The 17,562-nt window shown below is 40.5% G+C and overlaps 1 protein-coding gene across 1 annotated transcript; it reads left to right on the forward strand.

The window, feature by feature from the left end:
* The first annotated feature begins 284 nt into the window (after positions 1-284).
* On the forward strand, positions 285-2,982 carry LOC133817569 (probable terpene synthase 9). Its single transcript, XM_062250116.1, has 7 exons — positions 285-532; positions 626-878; positions 981-1,356; positions 1,457-1,675; positions 1,772-1,913; positions 2,011-2,268; positions 2,351-2,982. Exons 1-7 carry the CDS (start codon positions 332-334, stop codon positions 2,669-2,671), a joined length of 1,770 nt encoding a protein of 589 aa, XP_062106100.1. The 5' UTR covers positions 285-331; the 3' UTR covers positions 2,672-2,982.
* Positions 2,983-17,562: the final 14,580 nt, after the last annotated feature.

Consider the following 17,562-nt stretch of genomic DNA (forward strand, 5'->3'; position numbering starts at 1 on the left):
TGATAACATATTAAAATAGATCATTAAAAATGTAACGACCACGTAACTTAACAAATGAAAATTCTTTATATATAATTTTTTTTTTATTATGCGAGTATAATATAATATATGAAAAAATTATCAAATATTCTTTTAGAAAATAAAATTTACTAGTAATTTCAATTATTAGTTTTTGTGCTTAAATTCGTCTTTATCAATTTTTTTAATTTCGAATAATAATTAGTGCTGTATCTGCCAGCGTCGTAAATCTATATATATGCTGCGTTAGATAAGATGTTTTCGTCTTATCTTATTATAAGCATTCGGCAATTTAAACGGTCAGTTGAGCTCCATGTCTTCGACTTTGTCTTTCTCATTTACTACTCTGTTTTCACTAAAGCCAATATCAACATCAACCACAAGAAAAAACCGAGTCCTCCGATCAAAGAAACCCTCTTTCAAAGTAATCTTCAGTGAGCAAAGACGCTCAGCTAGTTACCATCCTACCATCTGGGAAACTAAACACATCGATTCTTTCTTTACTCCCTATAATGTCAGTCTCAATATTTATTGATATATATATATATATTTATAATAATATATGCATATAACACAGAATAAAGCTAAGGTTTTGCTTTTGTTGCAGTATGAGTTACACTCTGAACGACTAGAGGAGTTGAAACAACTTACTCGTAGTTCACTTAGAGCCAGAAAAGACTCTTGTACACTCTTGAAGCTAATTGATTCGATCCAAAGATTGGGAGTGGAGTATCACTTCGAAAATGAGATCGAAGAAGCTGTTTCTTTGATTTATGCAGATGATGATCAAACTAGTAATCTCTACATAACAGCACTGAGATTTCGTATTCTTAGACAACATGGCTTATTTGTTGGCTCTGGTACGTATATTATTGAAGTTTTTTTTTCTATATGTTGACTTGTTAACTCAGTAAGAAAGTTTTGAACAACAAATGTGTGCTGTCTGGTTTGGTTGAATGTAGATGTGTTTGACAGATTTAGAGGCAAAGATGGGAGATTCTTAGACAGCTTAAGCAGCAACGTGCACGGAATTTTGAGTTTGTATGAAGCTTCACACCTTGGAATGCCTGAAGAAAATGTCTTGGAGGAAGCCAAGAGTTTCACCACCAAAATGCTGAAATATTTCTCAGCTGGGAAAATGGATAGTTTCTTATCTAAGCAAGTGAAACAATCACTAGAAGTTCCACTATATTGGAGGATGCCAAGATTTGAAACTAGGAACTTCATTGATCTGTACCAAATGGATGAGGCAAAGAGTGCGACTTTGCTTGAGTTAGCTCAGTTGGATTATAATCTGGTCCAATCTCTGCATCAGAATGAGCTTAAGGAGTTGGGAAGGTAATAATATTATATAGTTCAGATCAGAAATTATTCTTTGTCAAAGCTTGGAAAAGTTGAGTTTAACATAAACAAGTTTGAACTTTAATCGAAACTATAGGTGGTGGAGAGATTTGGGATTCAAGGAAAACCTACCATTTGCAAGAGATCGAGTGATGGAGAATTATTTGTGGGCTATGGGAATCTTATCTGAGCCACACTTCTCCAAATGCAGAATAGGCCTAACCAAATTTGTTTGCATATTAACTGCAATAGATGATGTATATGACATATATGGATCATTAGATGAGCTTGAACTTTTCACAAATGCGGTAAACAGGTCTGAAATAAGCAATAATTTTGTTTAATATAATCATTATCTTCTCATGTTCTTACCTCAATTCAGTTCTTTATTTTTTTCTCTCTATTTTGGCAGCTGGGACATAATGGCAATAAGGGACGAGTTTCCACTTTACATGAAAATATGCTATCTTGGCATGCTTAATTTTGGTAATGAACTGATCTATGATGTTCTTAAAAACCATGGTTTGAACATTTTGCCCTACATCAAAGAAGAGGTAAGAGCTTATAAAAATTAGATAAGCTAATAATCATGCTAAATCAAGTTCTTGCTAATTTTTAATGCCTTTAATTAATTAGCCCTCTTTGTTGCAGTGGTTAAATCTTTGCAAATCATATCTTATAGAAGCAAGGTGGTTTTATAGTGAATACACACCAAGTTTGGATGAATACTTGAAAAATTCGTCTACTTCAGTTGGTGGTCATGCAGCTTTAGTTCATGCTTGTATTTTACTCTTAGATTGCCCCATAGGCAAAACCTCTCTGGATTACAAGTTCAAATATTTTGACTCTGAGCTTATTTATTGGTCATCTCTCATAACAAGGCTTAGTGATGATTTAGGAACTTCAAAGGTATTAATTAGTCATTATCTATACATCAATCTCTTTTATTTCTAACTATAATTTTTTTTAACTGTTGTTCATCAAATTATAGGATGAGATTAAGAGAGGAGATGTGAAGAAATCAGTGGAGTGTTACATGGAAGAGAAAGGTACATCGGAAGAAGAAGCAATAAAACACATAAAAGAATTGAGATGCAATTCATGGAAAATGGTGAACAAGGAGATAATTCTCTGCAATAATGGCTTGCCAAAATCAATAGTGAAGATGTGTTTGAACATGGCAAGAACTGCCCAATTCATATTCCAACACGGTGATGGAATTGGTACATCGACTGGGGTGACCAAAGATCGATTAACATCATTGATTGTCAAACCATGCACCGACATTCAAACCAATGGAGTTGAGGAGTGAGAAATAGTAAGCTTAAAAAGGAAAAACAATGATTGAAGTCCTTCTAATAAAATAACGGAAAACCCATGCACCTTCCACTTAAATATAATTATTTTATATGTATCATCGGACAGAGAAATAGCTAAACCTCAGTGAATGGTTAGTAGGCCAATGTAAACTGTCCCTAATAATTTTGTCATAGATATTTTTAGTAAAGCAGAGCAGGCACTAGCCTCTGGGCCCCATCTTGAGTGATACTCCAATAATTTTTATTTTGGGTAAGATTCCTAGAAGGAAGAGTTTGAAATAATAATGGTTGTTATCTTGTTTTATTATTAAATTTATATTTATTTAAAAAAGCTGAATGGACTTTTCTTTTTATTTTATTATTTAGCTAATTAAACATAATTGACTTTTTCTAACTAGAAAAACAATAAGATCATCAAATAAAGCTGCAATATAATTATCATCACTGCCAAGAAAAAGTGTCTTTGCCCGAGTTAGCTCAGTTGGATGTAGTTGTCGGTGAGGCTTATTTTAAGAAAAATCTACCTTAATACCTGGGTTGATGGAGAATATTATTTGTGGCCATGTGAATCACACCCCACCACTTCTCCAAATGCAGGATGGGCCTCACCTCACCAAATTCATTTGCATACTTACACCAATTGATTTGATGATATCTACGCCATATATGAATGATCCAAGAATTTCACCGGAAGCATCATAACTAACTATACAAAAGATATATATATTGGTTCAAATAATTAAACATATTGGTACACTCAAATTTCGAGAATGAATAAATAAGCCTCAAAATGTAGGCTCGAAAAGATTAAGCTCAAAAACGACAAGTGTTGGCTATACACTTGTATAGTTTGATATGATTCCAGGCCTGTTCAATTATTAAAACCCGAGCATGAGTTATATTGTTCGAGCTTATGTTGCAAGCTCGAAGGCACTGATTTTCACCGAAGAATGAGTTCGATAAAACCACTAGTTGAGGAGGAGGTTGACTAGAATGACAAGCTCGAAGTCTGGATCGGTCTCGAAAGCGCGCCAACCTTATGATTGAGCTCAGGAATGCGTTTTCCACTCGACAATTGTTAGGAAATCTCTATTCCTTAGGGATTTGTTACTATTAGATATTAAATCTCAATTATCATGGGATATTGTGTAATTAATGTATTTATTGGCATTTATTTCATAATTTGAATGATTGATTATAACTTCCCAAAATAAGAGGAAGATATTCTGTCAACCAGGTCTATAAATAACATAGGGAATTTCATTTGTAATCACGCTCGATTGTATTGGAGAATACTCTGCCGAATTGTTTTCTGAAAAAGCTTTGAGAGAGTATAGAGAGAAATAATATTGACTTATGGACTAGGCAGATTTTAACTGCTGAACCACGTAAAAAGTTCTTGAGTTCTATTTTTTTAGAAACATTTTTTAGTGTTCTTCATAATTAAGTTGACGAAAAACAGCATCAACAGTTTGGTGCTTTCTTTGAGAGCATTAAGCAAATCTCCGTATTGTTTAATCAGAAACCTCCTGCATAGCATCAATGGCCGCCAGGAACAATCCAGGAACTGGTGGATGACCATTGCCACAAATCCTTGAGGAACAAACTCCTCAGACTAAGAACTACCCGCAAAGGCCTAGGAAGCAACCTATGGCAGATCAGGGCGCAGATGAAGGAAGCGCCTCATTCGACTCCAGGGGGCCACCTACTCCAACCTCCAGGCCCGATGAGGATCTTTATTATAATCCCGAGAGGTACGTGCCGATTGTGGAATTCGAGAATCGACAACAGCTGGCCTAAGCCACACGGCGTAATGAAGAATTGGCCAGGTAGGCCGCTGAGGCCCAAGCACCTCCTTGGAGGACTAGAGGGCATCCCCGCAAGAGTATGGCCGCCAGAATGGCCGAACAAGGGCCCAGCAGGCCCAGCCAAGGCCTAGAGAAAATACCGGCAACAGTCGCCCTGGGAGGAATACTCAAACTAGTACTGTTGGCAATCCTACGGTAAGTGTAACTGTGGGAACGGGGAATAACCGAGCTCCCTCAGCAGCTCAGAACACTAACCTCGAGCCTTTCAAGAATAACTTGGAGCCAGTCCGAGCCAATTCTGGACCTTCCGGATCCAACAATGGAAGACCCCTGCCGTCGCCTATAAGGCGTCCTCCGTCTCCAATAAGGCACCCATCTCTCGTTCGAGAGGTACCCCAGACGACTCCCAATAGGAACCAGACAGAGGAGTGGGCACCTCAAAAACCTTCTCAGAGTGGTAGTCGAGAGAGGTACTAGAGAGCTCAACCCGGACACGAGGGCGAGCGAGAGGCTCCTCGAGGACATAGAGCATCCCATCCAGCAGGAAGTCACATGTCGAGGTCACAAACGACTGGAGTGAGAGGGCCAGTGGAAGATCCACCTCGCAACCGTCGAGCCACACAACCACAGAGAAATGTTAGTTTCATGAGTGGAAGTTTGGACCTCAGTAGGTCGGTGAGTGTATATAATACTGAACCCAGGAATACTGGGAATTACTAGAACAACAGCCCTGATCTTCGAGATCGTTTGAATCAAAACTGGGGGCAGGCTAACCCTTCAAACCCGGATTTACGGGCACATTTGAATAGCCTAAAAGATACCATGCAGCCAGTACACGGGAATCAGTATAACCCTGTACTGGGGCAGGGAGCTGGAGTTTTCACAAACAATAACCAGCTGCCCCAAATGCAAGCTCAACCTCCGGTGGACTTGGTCCAGGAAAGAATTAACCAACTCAAAAGAGCATTCTGACTCCTTCAAGATGAAAGGAATAAGGACAAGGCAGACGACTCTGATGAGGAGCTCGAGCCTTTTGCTTCGGACATATCGAATACTTCGTTTCCTTACAGATTCAAAATACCACATGTGGCTTCTTTTGTGCATGTGAGAGGATTCTAAGATTGGTTTTGAGTGTTTTATGAGTGTATGGAATTGTTTATGGGATTTTTATGATGCCTAGGCTGTGTGGATAGGGAATCTAGGCTCAATTCTGGGTTTAAGTGATGTTTGGAGTGAGAATTATTGGTTTAGTCTCGGGGAAAAACGCAGAGAAATGGTGGGAATTCTAGTTTTGAGGCTTAAGTCAAGGCACTATTTATCAGGCCCCAAGACCCGTTTGAATATTGAGGTCTCGGGGCCTTGGAAATTTGCCCAGGCACTGCGGCGTAGGGTATAGCGCGTCACGACCCATGTCCTTCAGCAGAGAGAGCTTTTCCCTCTGACTTGTAGCGGGTCGCGACCCTTTAAGGAAAGTTGCGACTCAAAATGGGAAAAAAAAAAGGGGAAATGAAGGTTTAAAGCTCAAGAACCCAAACGTTAAGGCTGAGGAAGGATTCTACTACCCGGTTTAGTAGAATTCAAGGTCCCAGAGGCATGATTAATAATCTGAAGTTCTTATTTGGTTTAAGGCTTGATGGATGGTTATTATGAATACGTTGTGACTAGGTTTTCAACAAGGCTCGCGTTAGAGGACTGTGCTCGGGATCGCGGTAATCAACCAGCTCGGGACACAGGTAAGAAAGTTGTTGTACCCGTAGAGCAGGGCATGGCCCTATTTTTTGTGTTTCAGGGCATGACCCTATTGCTTGTATTTAAATACGTGTGAATATCTATAATTTTTATACTGTGCTATACATGTTTATGAATGAACGGCAAAGGCTGGGAACGGCGAAGGCCGAGAACGGCAAGAAGTCGAGTGCGGCAAGGGGTCGAGATCAGCGTTGAGCATGTTGAGTGCAAGCCGCTAGGGCGAGACCCTCCAAAGGTGTTGTATTCATCCGCTCGGTGAAGACCGCGAACTCAGGGCCTGGTAAAGCACCTGGGTCGGCGTAGGCCGCTATGTGTTTAGTTTGTTGACTATTTTGCTGTATATAATTGGATTGATATGTGATATGTTATGTGTTGAGTTTTCTTGCTGGGCTTCGGCTCACGGGTGCTCTATGGTGCATATAGGGCAAAGGAAAGGTTGACCAACCATTAATACAAAGAGCATGGAGCGACGGGTACATGTTCGGCCTACCTGGCTACCACGACCAGGGTTATTTTGGGAAATGTATTGTAATGGTTTATTTTATCGCTTAGGTAGACCGTATTTATATTTTTGAGTTGTAATACATTTTCTAAACAGTATTTTAGGATCCCAACTGTATAACTTTTTATGATTTCAATGAATGTCCTAAATCTTTACAACTAATGTCATTAAATGAGTTTTGTTTCAATTTAGTAACACTTTTACCCTAAAACCTCGATTAGCGAGCTAATGGCACATTTATAATTCACATAGTAACGACTCTAAGGAAGTAGGGCGTTACAACTTGGTATCAGAGCGTGCCAAGGTTTATAGTTTATGGAGATCGATCGAACATGTACGCTCGCTGCCAGTGACAAGCTCGACTCAGGGTTGGTTTGTATTTAATGAATTATATGATTAATTATTTGTTTAAGTTGCTCGATTTTCCTAAATGTATAGATAGAGCATGATGAATGGGTTGGTGTATATGCATGATACTAGGGCATGGCCCCCTTGACTGTTATATGATATGTGTGATATGTGGATTTGTTGATTGTGGTTGATTGATGGGATTGGGAGGTGGTTTTGGATGTTGTTATCATGTCTGATGTGCGGTGTCATTGATTGCAGGAATATTACAGTAATGCCTCAGCGATCAATCAGACTCCGTGGAAATAGGGTCGAGGATGATAACCAGGGTCAGGACCCTCCACCTACCCCACTGAACTGGCAATAGATGTTTGCCAAAATGAAAGCCAGACTTCATCGAAGGGAAGCTGAGCTCCGGGAGTTAAGGCAGCAGGCCCCTCCATGGGGTATTGGATTACAGGTTCCATAGGCTGTGGCACCAGTGTCAGCCCAACCTACTATGGAAAATAGGTGGGAACCCTTGTATGAGAGGTTCACGAAGCAGCATCCTCTCACCTTTGATGGTGGTCCATGCCCACTGCGAGTAGAGCAGTGAATGTACATGATTTCTTCCATCCTGGATTTCATGAGGGTGGAAGGGAATGAGAGAGTAGCCTCCGCCAGCTACATGGTGTGTCCCAGAGGAGGAATGTGGCAGTTATGACTTGGGAAGAATTCAAAAACATCTTCAATGAGAAATATTATAGTGTTGCAATCCGAGCTGCAATAGTGGACAAGTTCGTTAATTTGACTCGGAACCGGATGACAGTCACAAAGTATGCTTTGAAGTTTGACTGGCTAGTGAAGTTCGCGCCAGACTTGGTGCCTACTGATATGGCACGGAGGGATCGATTTGTGCAGGGATTGAACATTATGATCACCCATGACGTTAAGATAACTTTGGATCCAGGAACTACCACATATGCACAGGTAGTGGAGAAGGACCTTACAGTTGAGGGGGTCGAGGATCAGATATGGAGAGCGAGCACTGCTAGGTGGGTTTCTCAGAGGACAGAACCTCATTTTACTAGATCTAGCCAGGGTAGTGGCCCCAGTGAGCAGAAGATGAAGGCCCCAGATTCTTTTGTTCCTCCTAGCACAGATAGGATGGCACGGGGTGCTTTCAGTGGCCGTAAGGCAGGGGAGACAACTGGAGGAGTTTCCTAGTGTGTCCTCGGTGCAGATGACGACATCAGGGAGAGTGCAGGATCAGGGCCTGCTTTACTTGTGGGAGCATTAGTCATCTGAGGAAGGATTTCCCACAAGCCAGAAAGGAAGAACCGAAGTAGAGCGACAGACTTTCCCCTGCCAGAGTATTTACCTTGACCCAGACTGAGGCTGAGGCTAGCCCTTCGGTCGTGACAAGCCAGATTTCTAGTGCCAGTTCTTCATTTATTACATTGATTGATTCAGGGGCTATTGATTCATTTGTATCTGCTAGAGTGATAGATAAGTTGTGTACACCTAGTGATTTTTATGCTAGGGGATTCAGGACTTTGTTGTTGAATGGGGAACTAGTTGTCTCTAGGAAATGAGTTAGATCATTTCTAGTATAGATAGACAGTAGAGAGTTGTCTATGGATTTGATTGAGTTAGCAATGGATGACTTTGATATGATCCTGAGGATGGATTGGTTATCAAAGTACGGGGAGACGATTGACTACAAGTGCATGATGGTGACCTTTGAACCAAATGGGAGGTACCATTTGTATTTGTGGGGACAGTGAGTGAACCATGAGTACCTATGATTTCGGCATTGAAGGCTAGAGACCTAATGCAAGAGGGTTGCATAGGATTCCTAGAAAACATTTTGGATACCTCTACGGTTTTTTCAGTTGGACCGGATGAGACCAGATTAGTATGTGAGTTTCTTGATGTGTTCCCAGCAAACTTGCTAGGGTTGCCACCACATCGAGAGATTGAGTTCATCATAGAGTAGGCGCCACGGGCAGAGCCAGTATCTAGGACACCTTATAGAATGGCTCCAGCAGAGTTGAAGGAACTGAAGATTTAGTTGCAGGAGTTACTGGATTTGGGATTCATTAGACCGAGCTTTTCATCGTGGGGTGCTCTAATGTTGTTCGTCAAGAAGAAGGATGGATCCCTATGGATGTGTATTGACTACAGAGAGTTGAACAAGTTGACCATCAAGAACAAGTACCCACTATCTAGGATCGATGACTTGTTTAACTAGTTACAAAGGATGACAGTGTACTCCAAGATTGACCTTTGGTCAGGCTACCACGAGTTGAGGATTAAAGAGGAGGACGTACCAAAGACTGCATTCCGCACGAGGTATGGACACTATGAATTCATGTTCATGTCTTTTGGATTAACCAATGCCCCAACAACCTTTATGGATTTGATGAATAGGGTCTTCAAGGATTATTTGGACAAGTTTGTGATCGTATTCATTGATAATATACTGGTATACTCCTAGTCAGAGACATAGTATGAGCAGCATCTTCATTTGGTACTACAGAGATTGAAGAAGCATAGGCTATATGCCAAGTTCAGCAAATGTGAGTTTTGGTTACCCCAAGTAATCTTTCTGGGCCATATTCTCAGTAAGGAGAAGATTCTGGTAGACCCGAGCAAGATTGAGGCAGTAAGAGATTGGCCCAGACTGAGCAGTGTACCAGAGGTTAGGAGCTTATTGGGATTGGCAGGGTACTATCGACGGTTCGTTGAGGGATTCTCTAGAATAGCCACATTGTTGACCAAACTGACACGTAAGAAGACTAAGTATGTGTGGACAGACCGGTGTGAGAACAGTTTCAAGGAATTGAAGCGACGACTGATCATTGGTCCAGTATTAAGTCTGTCGTCAGACAATGAGAAGTTTGTAGTCTACTGCAATGCTTCCAGATAGGGTTCGGGGTGTGTATTGATGCAAGATGGAAAGGTAACAGCCTACATGTCAAGATAGTTGAAGGAGTATGAGCAGAGGTATTCCACACATGATCTGGAATTGGCAGCGGTGGTATTTGCACTAAAAGTTTGGAGGCATTATTTGTATGGAGAAAAGTGTGAAATATACACCGACTCAGAAGGATCTGAATATGCGCCAGAGGTGTTGACTGGAATTGGTAAAGGATTACGACTATGACATTCTATACCATCCTGGGAAGGCCAATGTGGTGGCCGACGCATTGAGTCAGAAAGGCCCAGGATAGTTATTCAGTTTAAGGCAGATATCAGATAGGTTAGCTGAAGCGATGGCTAGAGCAGGTATTGAATTGGTAGGTTATCAGCTAGCCAACATTACTTTTCAATCCACATCCCTTGAGAAGATCAATGAGGCACAGGGGGAGGATCCCCAGTTGAGGGAGCACACAGAGGATGTCTTAGCCGAAGCGACTAAGGACTTTTCTATTTCAGAGATGGGTTTACTGAGGTACAAAGGTCGGATTTTCATTCCGATGGATTCTAGTATCCAGTGAGAGATTCTAGATGAATCTCATACCACTCCTTATTCCTTACATCTGGGTACGACGAAGATGTACCAAGATTTGATAACCTTGTATTGGTGGTCGGGAATGAAGAGGGATGTGGTGGATTATGTGGAAGGAAGTGTAGATCACCCATCCATTGGGATGAGATGGGTGAGGGGAGGTATTTAGGTCCTAAGGTTGTTCAAAGGACCAATGAGGTGATTGAGAAGATTAGAGCTCAAATGCTCGCCTTCTAGAGTCGACAGAAGAGTTATTCAGACCTTAGACGCAAGAATGTAGAGTTTCAAGTCAGCGATCACGTGTTTCTCAAAGTTTCTCACTTGAGAGGGGTGAAACGAATTGGGGTGAGGGGAAAGTTAAGCCCTAGGTTTGTTGGTCCCTTTGAGATTCTGGAACGGGTGGGAGAGGTAGCTTACAGATTGGCGATGCCTCCAACTCTATCGGGGGTTCACAATGTATTTTATGTGTCCATGCTCCAGAAGTATGTATCGAATTCTACGCATGTGCTGAGTTATGAGAACCTAGAGCTAGACCAAGATTTATCTTATGAGGAGAAGTCGGTTCAGATTCTAGACCGACAAGATAAAGTATTGCGAAACAAGACCATCACCTTGGTGAAAGTGTTGTGAAGGAACAACAAGATGGAAGAGGCAACTTGGGAGCTTGAGATGGATATGCAGGATCGGTATCCCGAGTTATTCAGGTAAATTTTGAGGACAAAATTTCTGTAAATAAGGGATAGTTATAGCGTCCCAAATTTGCTAATAGGGCTTAGGGCCTTGGTTAGCGTGCCGAGAGGGCAATAATTTATTTAATTATGCTAATATGTGAATTAAATGATTATGTGATTAGAAATGCATGTTTAGGTGAATTAAATATGCTTGTGGGCCCCATTTGGTTATTAGGGGCGTATTTGTAATTTTGGCATGTTGAGTGCATAAATGTGATAGATATTTGTATGTTGTGCTTGATACCACAATAGTGTGGAGATATATTTGTAATGTGTGATCCGAGATGGTCCTAGGGAGCATATTAGCTAAATAGTCACAACGAGGTAGAATACCTGGCTCGTGAGGAGCCTAGGGGTGTTTTAGGAATATAGAGTATGTGTTTATGAATTACCGAGTAATAGGTAGTGATTTAATGTTTGTTTAAGTGTGTCGGGGATTAAATTGGTATTTATAGGAACACTCGATGATTTAGCGGGAGCTGAAAATTGACAAGATTGCCCTTGGAGGATTGAGGATAGACATATGGGCATTTTGGTCATTAGGCAGCTAGGATAGACTCAACCAGTATCACACTAGAATGTTTTGGACCCTTCTCAACCTTGCCACACACTCTCTCTCTCTCTCTCTCCCTCTCTTTGACACTTAGAGTTTGAAGGAATTTTGAGGATTCTAGACTAAAGAATTGAAGGATTAGACTTGGTGAGCTTGAGGATTAGCTCAGGGCTGAACATATCTCAGAGGTAAGAGCTTGAACTTAATCTTTTATGTATAAATTATGTTAGAATTATAGGGCTTGCATATGAGAGGATTCTAAGATTGGTTTTGAGTGTTTGATGAGTTTATGGGATTGTTATGATGCCTAGGTTGTGTGGATAGGGAATCTAGGCTCAATTCTGAGTTTAAATGATGTTTGGGGTGAGAATTATTGGTTTAGGCTTGAGGAAAAATGTAGAGAAATGGTGGGAATTCTGAGTTCGAGGCTCGAGTTGCGGCCCTGTTCATCAGGCGTCGTGCCCTGTTTGAATATTGAGGCCTGGGGGCCTCAGAAATTTGCCTAGGCACTGTGGCGCAGGGTATAGCGTGTCGCGGCCCGTGTCCTTCAGCAGAGAGAGCTTTGCCCTCTAACTTGTAACCGGTCGCGGCCCTATGGGGCGGGCCGTGACTCAAAATGGGAAAAAAAGGGAAATTAAGGTTTAAAGCTCAGGAACCCAAATGTTAAGGCTCGGGAAGGATTCTACTACCCGGTTTAGTAGAATTCAAGGTCCCGGATGCTAGATTAATATTATGAAGTTCTTATTTGGTTTAAGGCTTGATGGATGGTTATTATGAATGCGTTGTGACTAGGTTTTGAACAAGGCTCGGGTTATTGGACTATGCTCGGGATCGTGGTGATCAACCAGCTTGGAACACAAGTAAGAAAGTTGTTATACCCGTAGAGTAGGGCATGACCCTATTGTTTGTGTTTCAACGCATGGCCCTATTGTTTGTGTTTCAGGACATGGCCCTATTTCTTGTATTTAATATATGTGTGAATATCTATAAATGATATGTTGTGTTTGTAACACCCTAAACTCCAGGGACCATTACGGTGTGCCTTGTAAATAGTGCTAAACTCGCTAATCGAGTCATTTGGCCAAAATCGTGTAACTAAGTATGATTAGCGGTTTAGGAATTAAAAATTTTGGTTAAGATGTAACGTTTCATTAGAACGTTTACTGTATACATTGGGATCCCAAAAATATAATTTAAAAGCCTATTACAAGCAAATATTTACAACAGGCATCTAAGCGACAAAATAGGGTTTAACCCTAGTTCCTCTTCAAACCCTCGGCCGTGACGGTCAAGCAGCCGCATATGTACACATCGTCACCTAAGCTCTTGTTTAACGCCAAAAATATGACTACCACTAAGCGGTGGTTGTAGTATAATCGGGCGGTCGATCCACAAGGAGGTAACCTAAACTCAAAAGATTAGTAGGAAATAATACAAAAATTAGTAACAAGAAATAAATAAAAATATGGAAATGAAAAGAAATTTGAGATTTGATGTTGTCTTTTTGATGAAATGATAAAATGAGATAAGTGAAATAAAGGTAAGAAGTAATCAAGAGTTTGAGAAATGGGAAGGTTTCAAGAATCATCCATATGCTTGCTTAGTTACTTGGTTACTTGATTTACAAAAATACACAAGTAAATAGTTCACATCCCAACATTTACTTGGAAAATCTAACATTAAAGTCCATATTCTTTTTTTAACAAAAGTCAATTTGAGTTATAAAGTTCTTTACTTTAAAAGCACAATGTTAATCTTATGAAAAATCTAAAAATGACAAAATATCCAAGGGCAATAATGCAATAAAAGATTAGGCATAAAATTAGGTATCAATATTACTTTTACTAATTAAAAGTACATAGAAAGAGCATGACTAATCCTATATACTATTAGCATAAGTAAATAAAGATAACAAAATAAAGATGGAGATGAAAGAACATAAATAACTCAAAAATTTTACATTAAGAACATAGTAAATCAAAGTAGCAAAATAACATCACTAGCATATGGAATCACCACTAACCTTCCTAGGAAGATTAGGCCATTATGCTCATGATTCTCACAAAATTATAAGAAGAAAATATGAGAAGAAAGTGAGTAGAAATTTTGCTATAGTTTCTTTACTCTAAAAATTACATTCCTATTATGAAGAAAGAGTCCATATTTATAGAGGGAGAAAATGACTAAAAAGAAATTGAACAACAAAATGGGGTTTACAAAATAAATCTGAAATATTAATAATAAAATATGATTTTGAAAAAAATCAAATCTTATTATTAATATTAACTTAGCTATTTTGGTGTATGGTCATTTTCCCTTTTTCTAAATTACCACAAAATCATGAGCTTTAAAGCTCAAAATAGCAATTTTGCAAAGCCAAATACCCACAAACACATGGGTTGAAAGTGGCTGGTGACACAAGAGGGTTTTGACCCATTCTCAGCCAATGAGGAGGTGCCACATAGGCATTGGCTGGGAGAGGAGAAAGCTGGGCCGCATGGCTACGTGGGGTGTTGGGCCTGCTAGGAAGATGCTTCGGCTTGGGCTGAGGTTGATTATGGAGCTGCGTTTGGGCTTTGCTGGGGAAATTGGGTCTGCTGGGAAAGGCTGAAGCATGTTGAAGGAAGCTGATGGGAGTTGGGGACGTGAGCTTGCGAGTCAAGAGCTGAGGCCAAGCGTAGACACGTGGCGCAAGGCAGTTGGCTGAAGGGAGCTTGGCTGGGACGCGTGGCGGCTTCTGGTGATGACACCTGGCGGCTGGGCAAGGAGAAAAAAAATGGCAGTGGCCATATTTGGGCTTGGGTCAAATGGGCTGAGCTTCATTTCTTCAAAAATGTCATTTTCTTCATTTTCTTTCTCAGTTTTAACTATTTCTCTATTCTCTCTTTTTATTAGTGTCCAAATGCAATTTATTTCCTGAGAATTAACATAAATTAAATTAAAATTAATATTTTCAATTATAAAATATATTACAATAAATTCATGAAAATATTAATTAAAACTTAATTTATTTTACACTTTAAAACTAATAAATTTGCATTTTTGAGCACTAATCAGCCCTCCAACTCAAGGGTGGTCCAGCTTCCTTTTGCCTTTACCTGCACCACATAGCACCCGTGAGCCGAAGCCCAGCAAGAAAACTCAACATGCTCATGAACAGTAATAACATGTCATCAAAACATAATGTGCATGCCTAGCAATAATAGCTTTCATCATGCATGCAGATAAGTTCAAATAAATGATTATGGGGTCCTACATCTGAATAAAAGACTAATGAGTCATTCTCTAAGGACTTGCTTCTTGAATAGATGACTAGTGAGTCAATCTCGGAGCGGGTGACTAATGAGTCACACCCTGCATAGGTGACTTATGAGTCATACTCTGTATAGGTGACTTATGAGTCACACTCTGTATAGATGACTAATAAGTCATACCCTATGTAGATGACTAATGAGTTCATCTCTGTCTAGGTGACTAATGAGTCACACTCTATATAGATGACTAATGAGTCAATCTCTGCATGGATGACTAATGAGTCATACCCTGTATAGGTGACTAATGAATCACACTCTGTATTAGTGACTAATAAGTCACACTCGGTATAGATGACTAATAAGTCAATCTCTGGAGGTCCCATACCCTCCTAGCCATGTGACATGTAGGCCACCTTAGCCTTTCTGGCTCTGGCTCTAATTAACTAGCCCTTAGACTAGACAAGCGCTTTTAATTTTCATCGAACTTGAGGTCGGTCCGGCATTAATGCTCATTTGAGTCATTCAATGCAGATGTCGATTAGATCTAATCCTTGTTGGCTTGCATTGAGCACGCTAAAGTCGTTCCTGACTTATAAGTCAGCACTGTGTGACCAGTGCCCAATACCACTGCCGAACTTGACTAATAAGTCCCAGCTTCACAGTTGATACTAACTCCATTGCCAATCCCTGACTAATAAGTCAGTGCTTCCTCATTTAGGTAATACAAACAGACATATATCATATGTCAAATATTCAGGTATAAGGCATTTGGCATGCTCAATCAATAATCAAAAGCATAATTATAATCATGCACAATTACAGAGACTCAAGCTCTGATCAATTTCATAATCAACATTCATGCCATGCCCTAATCTCATGTATCTTATGCATTTCCAATGCAATCAATGTCCACATAAAGAGCACTCAACATGCCTCATAAATAACCGTGCATGTCACATATGGGGTGCAGTTTTCTTACCTCTGGTTCGAGCGAGAATTAGAACAAGAACAACCCTTGAGAATGATCGATCCTTAATCCTTTAGCGATCAACTAGTCATAACCAAATACAAGCTCCGATTAATGAAAATCAACAATAATAGGGTCTTGATCTAAACCCCACTCTCAGGACCCCGAAATGTACCCACACGGTGAGTAGATTCGATCCCGGGCCTTAAGGGTTGAAACCCCGAGCCAAAAACCCTTAAAAGCACTCAAAACGGGATTCTGGAGGAATAGAGTAGCGTTACAGTGCTAGTCACTAGCGCCCCAACGCTATACTCAGAACCCCCAACCGCCTAGCAAAGATCTTGTGTAGCGCTATAGCGCCCTCTGATGGGCGTTGTAGCGCTACCCCCAAACTGATGCTCCCCTGAAACCTCCTTCTTCGACTCCTTCAGTTCTAACTCGATTCCAATGCTTCCAAACCCCAATTTTGATGCCAAATGAACCCAAAAACCATCCTCACATTCCCCAAGCATCACAACCACAAGAACCCTAGCCAAAACTCCAATCAATTCCCAACTTTCTAACTCAAAAACCAGCTAAAACTTAACTAAGAAAATAGAGCAAAAGCAAGAGTTCTAATGGCTAAAAACTCACCTCAATCTCAGCAACATACCCTCTTTAATGGTGGAGCATAACCCTAGCTTATCCCAGCTTGGTTCCTTGGCTTGGTTCCTCAAAAAGAGCTTGAAAATTCAAAGAGAAAAAGAAGGAAAAAGAGGTACGGGAGAAGATGAAGAGATGCTCTGTTTTTAACAAGCTTCCACAGCCTTAATGGCTGATATCTATCCTAGAGGTGAAAAGACCAAAATACCCCTAGGTCAATTAAGGGTTTCTAAAGGCTCCCAAGGGCAAAATTGGTATTTCCCACCTATCTCATTAATCATAATTAACGCTCTCCAATTCCCGTTGTTCTCAATATTCTCTAACACCAATAATTCACATCTCGCAACACTCTAATCATTAAAATCACCCTGAGACTCATCCCGAGCCCCGAACTTAAACCTGTTATGACTAAACCGCTAATTAATATTCCATGATCATCTCATGTCGAATAGCTCGAAAGAATCCACATTATAATGTGGCCTCAACAATATGTCATCGACATGCACACAAATATACAATTACACCCTCAACGGGCCAAATTACCAAAACACCACTGTAATGAAATGTGGACCCACATGCATGCATTTAATATCATATTATAATATAATTCACATAGACATGCATATAATCATTTAATATCGTAATAAGTCAATTATGGCCCTCCCGGCCTCCTAATCAAGGTCCTAAACCTTATTAGGGATTTTGGGGCATTGCAGTGTTATACATGTTTATGAATGAACGACGAAGGCCGAGAACGGCAAAGGCCGAGAACAGCAAAGGCCGAGAACGGCAAGAAGCCGAGTACGGCAAGGGGCCTGGATCAGTGTTAAGCATGCT

This window comes from Humulus lupulus, chromosome 2, assembly GCF_963169125.1.
Source record: "Humulus lupulus chromosome 2, drHumLupu1.1, whole genome shotgun sequence".
Lineage (NCBI taxonomy): Eukaryota > Viridiplantae > Streptophyta > Magnoliopsida > Rosales > Cannabaceae > Humulus > Humulus lupulus.

What these genes read in the sequence shown, in the direction of transcription:
- LOC133817569 (XM_062250116.1), top strand. Translation starts at nt 332, where the DNA reads ATGTCTTCGACTTTGTCTTTCTCATTTACTACTCTGTTTTCACTAAAG. An exon ending in CTTTCTTTACTCCCTATAAT is followed by an intron (nt 533 to 625) that starts GTCAGTCTCAAT and finishes CTTTTGTTGCAG; the next exon opens with TATGAGTTACACTCTGAACG. An exon ending in TTCACAAATGCGGTAAACAG is followed by an intron (nt 1,676 to 1,771) that starts GTCTGAAATAAG and finishes CTATTTTGGCAG; the next exon opens with CTGGGACATAATGGCAATAA.